This window comes from Cyprinus carpio, chromosome B15 (assembly GCF_018340385.1).
Source record: "Cyprinus carpio isolate SPL01 chromosome B15, ASM1834038v1, whole genome shotgun sequence".
Taxonomy (NCBI): domain Eukaryota; kingdom Metazoa; phylum Chordata; class Actinopteri; order Cypriniformes; family Cyprinidae; genus Cyprinus; species Cyprinus carpio.
This window is the reverse complement of record NC_056611.1, coordinates 6005164-6020235: the sequence shown is the minus strand read 5'-3', so window position 1 is coordinate 6020235 and position 15072 is coordinate 6005164. Positions and strand designations below refer to the sequence as shown.

Below are 15072 nucleotides of genomic sequence, written 5' to 3'. Positions count from 1 at the left end.
AAAAACTAATTAGTTAACAAGTCATTTATTTAGTTCATGGTATATTTACAGTAAAATATACTGGCTAATTAATAAATGTCTTTTAGTACATCATTACAAGTAACAACAAAAAACTAATATTAAAGCATAAAGAGTCAAGAGCACAACTAAAGCAAAACACTGATCACAATAATGGTGGTTTGTTGAAATTTCAACATTAATTGCCGGTGCAAAAGTGATTTTGATTCAATAAAATTCAATGGTTGCTTACTATCAGGGTATAAATTAATTAAAATACACAAATGTTCTGGTGATTTTTGCTACTGTTATGATCATAAAATCATAAGAGCAGAGACTATTGTTTTAGTTTACCTTTGTTTCCTTTCTTTTTCTTCTGTTTTGTTGCAGATTTCAGTTCAATCTCATCATAGATGTGTTCAGTAGGCCCACTTTTACTGTCTACAATGAGGAAAAAGATACTTGGTTTAACTTGATTTGCTTTGTAAATATCACAGTGATAAACATTGATTTCCAATTTCTTTAGAAATAAACTACTGTTTTTACCATTATTCAGAGGTGGAACTTTCAAGTCATCTCCCAAGTCCTCAAAGAGTTAAAGTTAATGAGATACTTGTCTAATTCAATTATGATTGTGCATTAGTAATCAACACCTGCTGTTAACATCAACTTTGAAGAAAGGAGAAACACAAGAACTGCATATGACTTTAGCCACAGCCTTGGATGAAATCAACTAGGAAATAAAACAACAACCAAAAACACAAAATGCCACCATAATTGTGGTCAAGGTTTGCTTTAAGTAGTCTCTTGACCCTTTTATTAATTCAAAGTGGCTTTTAGACATGAACACTTATCAAATGATCCTCAACAGTGGTGACAATAATTTTTCATACTGCAGTGCATGATGGGACTTTTTACTTTGGTGTTACCCAGTATGCATTGCAGAATGAAACATTTCCTTGATTGTCACCATTGTTGAGATTCATATGCTGGTTCTTGATGTCTGTGTGTGTCCAACTAGCACTGGAGATCAAATTTTTAAATGCATTACATAGATTTAAAATTCATTTACTGTAACTATTAGAGCAACACTTTATTTGCATGCTGTAGTTTCACAGGGCTGATTATGCAAAACCTAAATACATAAATAAGAAAAAGTTATTTTGATTGTAATCAGGCCTAGTCACGATGACTATCTTTCACCATATAAAAACCAGTTAATATCTCCTCATTATAGAGCACTGATCGCTCTGGCTTTACAACACCCCAGAGAGATATCAAACACAAGAGTCAAGTGTCAAGAGCCCAACTAAAGCAAACACTGATCTCCATGATAGTGGCATTATTTTAACCAATAAAATATCTACATCTGATCCTTTGTAATTCTCAACAATAGCAGGTAATCATCATTTAATTAGTTACTTAAAGGGGTGCTATTATGCTTTTTCACTTTTTCAACTTTAGTTAGTCTGTAATGTTTCTGTTTGAGCATAAAAAAGATCTTCAAAGTTACAAAGCTCAAAGTAAAATTCAAAAGGAGATATTTTACTTAACAGAAATCACTTTTCAAAAACTACAACGAACAACTTGTTTGGACTACAATGCATATTTTCAGGGATTTGTGATATCCCAAAGATCAACGAATGGGAAGAGATCTGGTTGAGCTGCACTAAAGAAGGCAACAAGTGTTATCACAATGTCGGAGACGCACTAGTTTTCCCAAGGCAGACAAGCTTGGAGTGTTTACAATCATCCAGGTTTAAATCGCGCTAAAATTGATTTGATTTTGACGCAGCAGGTGGCTATGATAAGGGGCATGACATTTCTCGACCAAGTCCCATCTCTGCCTTTCACATTGTATCTGTATATAACATCATGTTCTAAACCTAACTTTTAGTCTAAAGTCAAAGTTAACTTCTGTTCATATTGTGAAATGAAACACAAATATATCCCCTGTATTTTTTTCAGTACTAATGAGAAACAGCTGATTCAAGTTACACAAAAACATAAATTATATCTGATTCCCATCTACACTGTAATCTAATAACAATAATAAGAATAATAATAAGAATAAGAATAATAAGAATAAGAATAAGAATAAGAATAATTTTACGGCAAAATAACTGTGATTGGTTCAGGTTGTTTTCTTTTATTTTGAACTGCATAAAAATTAAGTATAACAATGCATGCTAGGAGCCATAAACGTGTTTTGTATGCTGGCGTGAAGTATACAAAAGACAAATATTGTCTGTAAACAACTGCAATTACTGCAGGAGATGCAACTTAACATAAAGTAGAGGGTCAAGAGCCCAACTGAATCAAATGCTGATCTCCATGATGGTGATCTTAAACAAAACATCTTCATTAAGACATTGACATCTAAACCTCTGTTTATTCTCAATAAGAACTTATGTAGATGTGTGACAGAAATAAAGTCAATCTGGTTAGTAATAATTGAAGCTATTAATGCTGTTTGTGGAGTTGTTTAATCAGATCTTGATAGATTTAATGTCTTTTATCTTTAGTTCATCTAAGGCTGTGGCTGAAGAAAGTTGTAGTTTGTGTTCTTATTTTTAAGATGTTAATGTTTTATTGAAAATAATAAAGTTTGAAGTCATCATTGTGGAGATAAGTGTAACTAAAACCAACACTCATCGCCACAATAATGACTTCAATAATGACTTCATTAATTTACAAAAAAACATCAACATCTAAACCTCTGTTAATTTTCAATAAGAAGTTTTGTATGAAAAAAAATAAAATCAGACTGTTTTGTAATAAGTGAAGATTCTGATATCTAGAGAGATCTGTTAGTGTTCAATACTCTTTTGGGATTTAAAGGGTTTCAGTTGTTTTGTGGATCACCACTGTGCTGCAGAGTAGTGGATGTGCTTCAGTCCAGGAGAAGACCCAGAAACATAGATTTAATGTTGCATGTCGCTGTATATAAAGGCAGTAACTGTGGTTTAGCTGATGCAGTGATAGCTATTAGTTTTTGCATGTGTGATGTTATACTCAAACACTTTTTTAAAATGTATGTATGCACAAACATAAATAGGGTGTAAATAAAACAAACAAGGTATATATACCTTTTTGACTATTCTGTTTCCATGGCTATTTTATTTACACTATTTTACTTATTTATTTCAGTTATTTGTTATTGCTGAATTTTTTAAATCTAAAAGACTGCATTCACAAAGAGCTAAGACTTTCTGTCCAATAAAATATTTTATAGTTGAAGATAGCTAAGTATATATTTTCTAGAGTTGTGACGTTCGCGAACGAACAGATTCTTTTGAACGGCTCATAAACATGAACGATGGGAGCCGAGTCGCGGCTGGAGGGGAGCCGTTCTTTCTGTCGTTCTTTTTTCCTATGCGTGTTTCACACAGATGCACACAAATGAGCTCATCCGCGAGACAGAACAGTTATAGGGGGAGGGGAGCACCCAGCGCAGGCCAAACCTTTATAGCGTGATGATATTAGTTATTAGTTGTGAACGTATCCTTCACGTGAGTACTCTTGTATAGAAATTTTTCACTAAAAGCTGTTTTGCACAGACATTCATTGCAGCCCACTTTGTTATTGTTCATTGACTTGAAGGGCCTGATGTCCTATTTGCAAAGTTTACAGTAGTAATAGTATGTAGTATGTAGACATTTCCATTTTATTTAAATATTTTTTGTTTTCTATCAAAATGTTCTTGTGTGATAACAATGTTCTTGTGTGGAAGTGTTTGTAGTAAAAGCTGTTTTCATTGCAGCCGGCTTTGTTTTTGATGTTTATTTGTGAGTAGGTATTGTATGAATAACATGTCAACGTAGCTTTACACACACACACACACACACACACACACACACACACACACACACACACACACACACTTTGTACTAAAAGGTAAATCCAAAATAGTGATGTCACTGTCTAAGCAGAGGGATTTGTGCAACCCTATGGAATATAGTCCACACATGACAAATGAGGTAATAATCAATATTTCAGAATAATTAAAACTCAGATATTGGTGTGTGATATCTGAGTTTTAATTATTTGACTACAAATCTCACCTCATCATTGCTCCCAGTGATTATTTCCAGGATAAAACTGAGATGCCCCCAAGCTGGCTTCTTAAAACTGACTAAATATTTAAAAAGAGCCGGCTCTTTGAGGATCCCCCTCAAAGAGCCATAAATCCCATCACTAATATTTTCAAAATAAAATGTATACATTTATTTTCACTATATACATTTCTATTCAAAAACTAATCTATGTAATGCATATATATATATATATATATATATATATATATATATATAATAAGTCCAGGGTCGTTTGGACACACACAGACATCAAAAACCAGCATATGAATATCAACAATGGTGACAATCAACAAAATGGTTCATGCTGCAATGCATGCTGGGTAACACCAAAGTAAAAACTCTCATCATGCTCTGCAGTGATGAAAAATTATTGTCACCACTGTTGAGAATCATATGATGTGTTCATGTCTAAAAGCCTGAGTTGATACAATTTTTTTTTTCTTTTTTCAGTGTTGAAACATTATGGAAACATTTGTTTAGTTAGACTTTTTTTTAGTTCAGTAGTAGCTGAATGTCAATTAGTAAACAAAAGAAAGACCACTTTCTATATGTTCATTCATCATGACATAAAGGCAGAAAGTGTAAGCACACCTGCTTCTTCAAGGTTTGATTCAGATTCAATTACTTAAATGCAAATTACTTTGATTTAGTAAAAAGATCAAGAGACTACCTTAAGTAAACCTTGACCACAATTATGGTGGCATTGTGTGTGTGTGTGTGTGTGTGTGTGTGTGTGTGTGTGTGTGTGTTTTATTTATTTATTTATTTTAAAAAAAATCACTTGATTTCATCTAAGGCTGTGGCTAAATTCAGATGTACTGCTTGTGTTTCTCTTTTCTTCAATGGTGTTGATTGTTAACAGCAGGTGTTGATTGTTGATTGTTAACAGCAATTTAATTGGCCACTTAATTATCTCAATAACTTTAACTCTTTGGGACTTGGGATATGACCTGAAGACTTGCTTGTGAGTCATCAAGTCCCACCACTGAAGATTAGCATGCAAACTTTCTGATGCACATTACCATTTGAATCACTAATTTTAAGTACTGATAAATCTATTGCCATCAGGTGCTCAATAAAGCACACTATAGGGCAGGGATCCTCAAATCTGGACCTCAAGATCAACTTTCCTAAAGAGTTTGGCTCCAACCTTAATCAAACACACCTGAGCATGCTAATCAATGCCAATCACTGTCTTTGGGATCATTAGAAAATCACAGGCAGGTGACTTTGATCAGGGTTGGAGCTAAACTCTGCAGCGCATTGGACCTCCAGGGCAAGATTTGAGGAAGGGGGCTATAGAGCATTGATGATCCTGGTAATTTTCCACCCCTTCTCAACAGAAACTCATCAGTATCCTGGGATTGAAAGTCTCTCCTCTTTCTGGCCCTTTCTCAAATGGAAGGCTGCACCCTGCAAAGGGTTGGCATTTGCAGGCTGCATATGTCATCAAGCCTGGTTTATTTCAGTTAACGACAAAACATATGTGATTCTCAAGTGTTTTCTTCTTAGCTGTGCTTTTTCTTGAAGCCGACAGCCTTCACGTGGCCCCCTCCGTGAGAGTAGCAAGAAATGGTGCAAGACCAGCTTGCGAAACTAATGTCGCCAACCAGTCATTATCTAGCTGGCAGACCGAGGTACAAGAGACCGAAGGGACATGGGTGCGTCCATGTCAGGACGAGTGACCATCCCGACCATCGAGTACCAAGGTCTGTCGGTGTTCCAACTTAATGTAGAGGGCCTTACCACCGCCAAAATGGAAGTCATCTACCACCTCGCTGACTCCCACAAAGTAGCAGCCGTCCTCCTCCAGGAGACACACCGTGACAGTGATAACATCTTCAAGCTGCCCGGTTTCCAGCTTGCTGGGTCTACCCACAGCAAACAGCACGGACTTGCAACCTTTGTAAGGAGCAACCTTAGTTGGACAGCCACTGGCCAATCTCCACCAGGCTCGAGTATCGAATGGCTGTCCACTAAGGTGCAGACCACAACGGTTGTCAATGTCTACAAGCCCCCACCATCAATGCTGACCATGGCATCACTTCCACCGGCACCTGCACCCGCCATCTATGCAGGGGACTTTAACTGCCAACACATAGATTGGGGTTACAGCCATACTACACCAAATGGAGAGATATTAAGCCAATGGGCCTCCAGTGCCAATGCGTTGCTGCTGTTCGACCCCAAAGAACCTCCAAGCTTCTTTTCAGCACGCTGGAATACCCACAACAACCCGGACCTGGCTTTCGTTGTGTGGCACACGGCTCAAAAGCCAGAGAGACGTGTCCTGGATAGATTCCCCCGCTCACACCACCGACCGTCCATCATAAAGGTCCCATCCCTGGTGCAGCCAGTTGTAGGGAAAACCCGTCAGGAGATGGAACTTTCGTAAGGCAAATTGGCAGTCATTCACTGAGGAGACAGAAAAAGCATCATTCTGTCTTCCAGATCCAGACAACGCTGATGTGGATGCTGGGTATGCAGCTTACTGCAGAGTACTCCTTGGGGCAGCAAGGAAAACCATCCCCCGTGGCTTTAACACAAATTACATCCCGGGCTGGGATGGAGAATGCAGCACCACCTGCATGTCCACCAGCAGGCAAGCTCCAGGGAGGAAGTTGAAGAATCTGCAACGGTACTTCTGCAGAAGCTAGATGCCACCCGTAGGTCAAGGTGGATAGAAGTAGTTCAGTCAATTGACTTCACCCACTCCAGCCGTAAGGCGTGGCGGACAATAAACCAGCTGACAGGTAGAACAAGATAGACCTCCCGGTGCCCAATAACAGCAAATGCCATCGCATCCCAGCTCCTTAAGAACAGCTGTTTCCCTGATGCTGATAAGAACTTTTGCCCGCACAATATCACACCAGGTGACTTCCCTGTATAGAGCAGCTAGTGTGGACGCCAACTTGTCAGGGGAATTTACAACAGCTGAACTCCAGACTGCCTTGAGTAAGACCAAACAAGGGAAAGCACCAGGCCATGATTACATCCACTCTGAGTTTGTGACTCACCAGAGTGTAAGAACATCTGTATGGCTCTGCTCATTCTACTCGACATGCCTTCGGAGGTCCAAGCTCCCGAAGATATGGCGCCGCGCTGCTGTTATAGCCCTTCCAAAACCAAACAAGCCTGCGGAAGACCCCAAATCCTACCGACCCATCTCACTGCTCTGTGTTCCATTTAAAACCCTGGAGAGGCTGATCTATAATCGTATCGAGCCAATAGTGGACCCTCAACTCCCACGGGAACAAGCTGGCTTCCGGCGCGGTCGGTCAACGGTTGACCAGGTGACACTGCTCACCCAAGACATTGAGGACAGCTTTCAGGAAAAACAGAAGGCTGGAGTAGTGCTGCTTGATCTTACAGCCGCTTACGATACCGTTTGGCACCGCGGACTCCACCTAAAGCTACTAAAGATCATTCCCGACCGGCACATGGTGAAGTTCATCATTGAGATGGTGACGAACCGCAGCTTCACCTTAAAGACAAGTGACGGCCAATACAGCAGGCTTAGAAGGCTGAGGAATGGTGTTCCGCAGGGATCTGTCCTTGCACCGATGTTATTCAATATCTACATCCATGACTTACCGGAAACAACATCCCGGAAATATGGTTACGCTGACGACCTGGCCATTATGATGAGACAACAAACATGGGAGCAGATACAGGCCAGCCTAAACCAGGACATGGACACCTTGGCAGCCTACCTGCGTGAGTGGCGTTTACAGCTCAGCATCGGCAAGACAGTTGTAGCAGCTTACCACCTGAACAACAGTGAGGCCAGACGGGAACTGGACATATTCGTTAATAACAAGCGTCTTGAGTTCCAGCAAGCCCCACGGTACCTTGGCGTACGCCTGGATAGATCTCTAACATTCAAACAACACCTTGAAGAAGTGACGGCCAAAGTGTCATCAAGGGTGGCAATAATTCGACGTCTCGCTGGTACTAGCTGGGGTGCAACTGCCAAGGTGCTTCGAATATCAACAGTAGCTCTCGTCTTCTCCACAGCTGAATACTGTGCCCCAGCCTGGTGCAGAAGTCCACACGCCAGGAAAGTCGACACTGCCATAAACACCGCCCTTCGGACTATAACTGGCTGCCTGAATTCTACCCCTGTCTACCATCTGCCAACACTAGCAGGAATTGCCCCGGCCGGCCTCCGACGAGAGGCTGCTACCCTCGCTCTTGCAAGGAAAGCCCAAAGATGCAACTGGCATATCCTGCACAATACCACCACAACAGCACTGCCTCCTCATAGACTAAAGTCCCGCCACCCGTACAACAAGGCGGCACAAGACCTGCTCAGGTCCATCCCTGAGGACCTGTCTACAGAGGAATGGCTCGCGGCAGCTTGGAAGCAGGAGTGGGAGTCAGCAGGACCCTCACGAATCCACCGTTACATCTTTGACCCTGGGAGGCGGTCCTTGAAGGAGAGGATCTGCCACGTCGGCAATGGACTCTGCTAAAAACCGCCTGCGAACTGGGGTGGGACGTTACAAAGCATCGATGAGGAAGTGGGGCCTGGAGGACAGAGCAGTGTGTGAGTGTGGGGAGCCAGAGCAGACCGCTGAGCACATAATCACCACCTGTCCACTGTATAAACCACCTTCGGAGGCCGGCCTCTTCGACGTGGGACCTGAGATGAGAACGTGGCTGAGTTCTACTGAGCTGGACATTTGATGACGACACACGAAAGAAGAAGAAGAAGCTGTGCTTAACCCTCACTTGATAGGGAGGCAGCAATCATGAACATTAAACTGGGTTTCACTCAATAACCAGGCCTCTGTTGCATCTTTGTCGTTTTTTATTTTGTCTTCACTTTTTGCAGCCCAGATATTTACAGGTGAAAAACCTTAAAAACTAAAAAACACCAACGATTTACCAATTTGCACATTTTTTTGTAAAAACAGGCACACAGGGCTCAAAATGATTAATTATCAGAACTTGAATCTAGACACATATGTATGTAAATAGATTTCTAAAATAATTATTTGAGTTTGAATTCATCACGGATATTAAATTGCAATTTTAACTACGGGAGGCAACATGAATTACATACAGTAAGTAACCAAACACAATGAATCGCTCAACAATTGAATAGTTAAGCAGTGAATTTAACCCATGTAAATATTTACAATACATATTCACTCCCATTGAACTACAATCAACAATTTTAGCACTTAAATATTTTTGATTTCCATTTTATACAAATGTTATATGAAGCTAGGACCATGCACGCTCTTAAACCATGGCTTTACAAGCAACCAATGCAGTATAACAGTATCCCTCATATCAGAATTAAATCACTAAATTAAGCAAACTGCAATAAAATTTACCAGCCACTATTTACACAATACATTCCGTAAACTACCACGTGAATATTTACAACACACAGATACTACAGCGCCCACACATAAGTGTCTTCTCCCGCCCGCACCTCAACGCCTCATCAGCGTGCAACAATCAACAAGTGACACTCGCAACAAAGTCTGATTAACGTGGCGATCTTACCGGCTGTCTGTTCAGTCTTTTAAATTTTTACCAGATTCCGCACAGCTTCAGGAAAGTTTGATGAAATTGCCGCTTTCCTTTCTCGCACTGTACTGGCGTTGTTGCCGGTTCTAGCTGACACATTGATAAGGAAATGCGTGTGTCTTCTTCTGCTCGAGTGCACACAGGTGCGTGATAATTTGTTCCACCTGATCGCTGATGAGAAGGGGCGTTCACCGCTACAGTGATGGCCTGGAACTTATGATAAAATCATGTCATGCGTGTGAAAAAACTAGGGTCCTATAACCGGGGTCCTAAAACTGCAGCCTACGATTGTGCAGGAACATACTATTGTTTGATTGTGGCCAAATGGATAGAGAGTTGGACTTTTAACCTGAAAGTTGGGGGTTTGAGTCTCAGGTCCGGCAGGGATTTTAGATTGGGGGAGTGAATATGCAGCATTCACTCTTCACCCTCAATACCGTGACTGAGGTGAGACCCTTGAGCAAGGCCCTGAACACCCAACTAATCCCTGGGTGCCATGGCATTGGCTGCCTAAGTGTGTGTGTGCACGGGTTAAATGCAGAACACAAATTCCAAGTATGGATGTATCTACAAATGTGATCTCCAAAGGATGCAGCTTTCTATTTTAGAAACGACCGTTATGTCATTTGAGCATGTCACATGACTAGATCCAGCACCTGAAAACAAACCCAGATAGCAAGAAAGCAGGTTATGTGACATACCCGGCTATGTTTGAGAATGAATGAGCAGATAACCTCAGCTTTTGTTTCCAAAACCAGAAGTTACTTTCAGGGTATGTAAGTAACCATAGAAACTTGCTCTCTGAAGATAACCTGCTCTAGAGCAGGTTATGTTCCAGGGTTAGTTCACTTCAGCTCACGTGTGATCTACTGACGAGCCTTCAGTGGGTGTAACAGATCACATTATTATATAATATTACAATATGTAATATAGTCTATTAAATATTTGTATGATATGTTAATGATTGGCATATATAACAGTTATCTGTATAAATTCTAAAACACTATGACAAGGTAATGTTTATATATATATTACATTTTATATTATCATCTCACACATGGATCGGAATTTTCTATAATGTCTAAATTCTAAATCAAAATTTATATCTAATATATCTTAATATATAATTAGCATCAAACAAACAATATAATTCATATTCTCAAGGATTACAGATTAAACGGGAAAAAAATAAGAATGATTGCACAACCATCAATTAGGTGGCGATATGCATTAAACATGTAAAGACTGAACAAAAGAAGAAGAAAGAAACAGCATGGCGTGCTTTTTCTTAGCGTCCATTTCCATAGTGACTCGTTGTTTAGTTGCTTTGTTGGTTGCTCTGTTGAGAATGTCTTGAGTCTTAACCAGGAACATACTCGGAGTTGAATTAACTTACTCCCGGACGCGTTTTTGCAACCACATACCTCGAGTAAGCAAGGTTTGGGGTTAATCAACCAAAAGTTCAGGGTTTAGCTGACGGTAAGTTAACCGTGCTTTCTGGAATATACCAGAAAAATGTTTTATTTGTCAGTGTTAATGTAATTAAATCAATATCACTTTTGCACCCAAAATTAATGTTGAAAATTTTTTGAAATTTCAACAAACCACCAGTACTGTGATCAGTGTTGGGCTCTTGACTCTTGCTTTTTATTAAGTTAATTCTCTTTCAGTGCTTGCAATAAGGTTTTCAATAAAAACTTTTGCATTAATAAAGAAATAATACTAAATGTTGACGTTGATCTTTCATAACTGATGTAAATGTTCTGTTTCACAAATGCAAAGATACTGTGGCAAAAATATACAGAAAGATTTATACATCAACACACTGTAAAACCCAACAAATTAGGGTAACTCATACTGTTTGAGGTAACCGTTTACCTTAAACCAGGGGTTCTCAAACCTCTTCATGAAGTACCCCCAGCACAACACGTTTTGTATGTCTCCCTATATCTGACATACCCACTTCAGGTCTTGCAGTCTCCACTAATGAGCTGATGAGTTGAATCAGGTGTGATAATTAAGGAAGACATACATAATGTGCAGGGCAGGGGGTACTCCAGGACAGATTTGAGAACCACTGCCTTAAACCATTTAAGTTTTAAAACTACTAGTTATGAGTACACTGAACTTATTTCAGCTGAGGTCACTAAAAGAAGATGTTGCAGTTAAGTAATTAAGTGATTAATTAAGTGCTGATTGAGCATTAGTGATGAACAGCTGCTGTTAACAAACATCATTGAAGGAAAGAGAAACACAAGAACTACTACAACTGACTTCAGCCACAGCCTTAGATGAAATCAACTGAAATAAAAGAAGACATTAAATCTTTCAAGAGCTTATTAAACAACCCCATAAACAGCATCACCAGAGACAGTTCCTGTGCCATTCTCTGACATAAGGATTTTCTGTGTGGAGCCCAGAGGTTAAAAGGTCCCCTTAGGAATTTCAGTCTGGTTCTGCTAGGTGGGGGGAAGTCAATCCAACGATCTTGTTTACTCTCATGGCTTTACATGTGAGGGTCAGACTGTCCATTTCTTCGATTACTTGCCCCAAATTAGACAATCTCTTCTTCGAATTGAAATTGTCAATAATTGTTCTAATGGTGTTAATGTTGAAAGCTGTTCTGTGAAAGAGCTGGTTGGTTATCTTGCTTCAGACTGTGGTGTTAGGAGTTGATTTACAACATCCTGTTGCTTTTCTGAGGAATTCGGCTCCTCATGTTTCAACCATGGTCCTGATCGAATCTTTAATTTGTCTGGTTCAGGTCTGATACGCTACAGGAGTTGATTTAGAAAGTCTTGTTGATTTTTATGGTGGCATCGTGTATTTTTATTTTTTTAATTGTAATTTTTTTCTAGTTGATTTCATCTAAGTCTGTGGCTGATGTCAGTTGTAGGTCTTGTGTTTCTCTTTTCTTTAATGATGTTGATTACAGCAGGATCACTAATGCACAATCATCATTTAATTAGTCACTTAATTATCTCATTAACTTTACCTCTTTGAGTACTTGGGATGTGATTGAAGACTTGCGCCCTGTCCCAAATGGCACACTCCGGACTTGTGGACTTCCTCAGAGTCCACACTTCGGTGACGTCATGTAGTGCGGACCTATAGGGCCCTTGGCGCGAGTCCACGAGGGCGCATTGAGAGGTATTTTTGGGACAGACTCGATCGTCACGCCGGAAATAATGGTCTCGTTGTTTTTTGACAGGAGCTGACCATATTGTTTGTATAAACTGTAGGTAACAACTGATAAAATGTACACCTAGGTCATAAAACCATAAAGATACCTACACTTAAATATTTTCTTCTCAGCCATGTCATCAATTGCTCTTGAGCGAAATCTCCACCCATCCATTGTCTGATTGGCATTTCGCAAGGATTCCTGGGTAGTTAAAGTGTGCGCAGCTTGCATCTATGCGGGCTTCGCGGAAGACCGCTTCAAGAGTACAAAGGGGGTGCTGCTGAGCACACTTCAGAGCATTAAAATGCTGAACGGGACGGCCTATGGACTCGTAGACTCGGCGAGCACACGCAATTTAAGTCCACGAGACAGAATGTCCACATGAAGTGCGCCATTTGGGACAGGGCCTTGCTTGTGACTTGAAAGTCCCACCTCTGCCTTCTAGTAATCCCGAAGACACTGATTATCGTGTTCAGGTGTGTTTGATCAGGGTTGGAGCTAAACTCTGCAGGGCTCCGGCCCTACAGGACAGAGTTTGCCCATGCCTGGATCAGATGTTGATTTATTGTTTCATTCCGAAGTAACCAGGTTAGAGATCAGTGTTTGCTTTAGTTGTGCTCCTGACCCTTTACTTTTGTGTTAGTTTTTTTTTCCTCCTTTCTTTTCTGGCTGTTGTAATTATGGATACCTGAAACATTTGTTATAACACAAAGACCCAGAGAGAATATGGTCAGGTGTTTGTTGTTACATATTGAGGATGACAATTATCATGAGTATTATTAGTATAGTAACATATGTAATATATTGGTATTGTTATCATTATTCAGAGTCTAATCTCTGATTAAACTGATTATAGCAAAAATTATTCTGATAGCCAGTGGTTCTGTAACAATCAGTTAATATAAAGGACTTTTTAAAACAGTTTTTATGCACAAAAAAAAAAAAAAAAAAATCATCTATGGTAGCAACCAGGCTCACATAAACATCAAGAATCAGCATATGAATATCAATAATGGTGACCGTGAAAAAAATAAAATAAAAAAACTATTCATGCAGCAATTCATGCTGGAAGCCATAGATGAGTTTTGTACTATGCTGCCACCCAGCATGCATTGCAGCATGAATAGTAATTTTTTTTTTTTTTTTTTTTTATGGTATTTTCACCATTGTTCAGGTTCATATTTTTTTTTTTGTTTTTTGTTGTGGTTTGTATAATTGATTAGTTGTTTTTGTTTTATGTATGTTTTGTTAGTGTTTTATGTTAATTGTTTGTCAGAACCTCTGGCTCTTAGAAGCAATTTTACAATAATCAATGGAACTAATAACAGCGTTCATTTAATTTAAGCTTAGCCTCTGAATGAGATCAGCTCACTAACTGATGATTGTCATCATCAATAAGAAGCAACAAACACCTGATCATTTTGTGTTGTAACAAATATGTTTGAGAAAAACATGGTTACAACAGCCGAAGAAGAGAGAAAAAAATAAATAAATAAAAAACACAAAAGTCAAGGGTAAAGAGCCCATGGGAAGCTGTTTTAACATTTAAAACTCTGTTTTGGACTATCCATAAATATAATTTCGGATAGTCACAATTGTAATTCCAGATATCCATATTGCAATTATGACTTGTCGTAATTGGAATTAAGATATCTACAATGTGATTATGACTAGTCATAATATGCATTGAAGATTTCTACAATGTCATTTTGACTAGTCATAATACACATTCCAGATCTACAATGCTGTTACGACCAGTAATAATCTTCCATTGACTTCCAGTGAGAAGTATTTTCGGATATCTTCAATTGAGTTTTTAGTTTTTGTAATTACAATTCAAGATATCTTTAAATATGATTTGCCTAGTCAAAATTCTAATTAGCGATATCTCAAATTACAATTTGACTAGTGATAATTCAATTAGAGATATCTTCAAATGAGTTTTGTACGGTGGCCGAGGGGGCTCAACGCGCTGCAACTAAGAAAACACAAGAAAACACAAATTGAAAAAACACCAGCAAATGAAGAAAACATCTTCATCAGTTTGACAACACAAGTGTTGCAAATCCTCACAACACATGCAAATTAACAAACGCGCTGCAAATAGCACTGACCACAAATGTTTCAAGGGGACCCAAAAAAGTGTCGGACCCGGCTGTGTTGTGAATATTGTGATGTGGTTTATGTTGAGTTTAGTTGTTGGTAAACTGAAAGGTGAGGTTTTTTTTTTTTTTTTTTTTTTTTTTTTTT

The 15072-nt window shown here is 39.3% G+C and overlaps 1 protein-coding gene across 1 annotated transcript in view; it reads right to left on the bottom strand.

Annotated features, from left to right (window-relative positions):
• Positions 1-334: 334 nt before the first annotated feature.
• Positions 335-15072, bottom strand: part of LOC122139857 — a 59465-nt gene continuing 44727 nt past the window's right edge. The window contains exon 5 of the mRNA XM_042740028.1: positions 335-438. Coding sequence (XP_042595962.1) covers positions 335-438 — 104 coding nt within the window. The remainder of the gene's footprint in view (positions 439-15072) is intronic.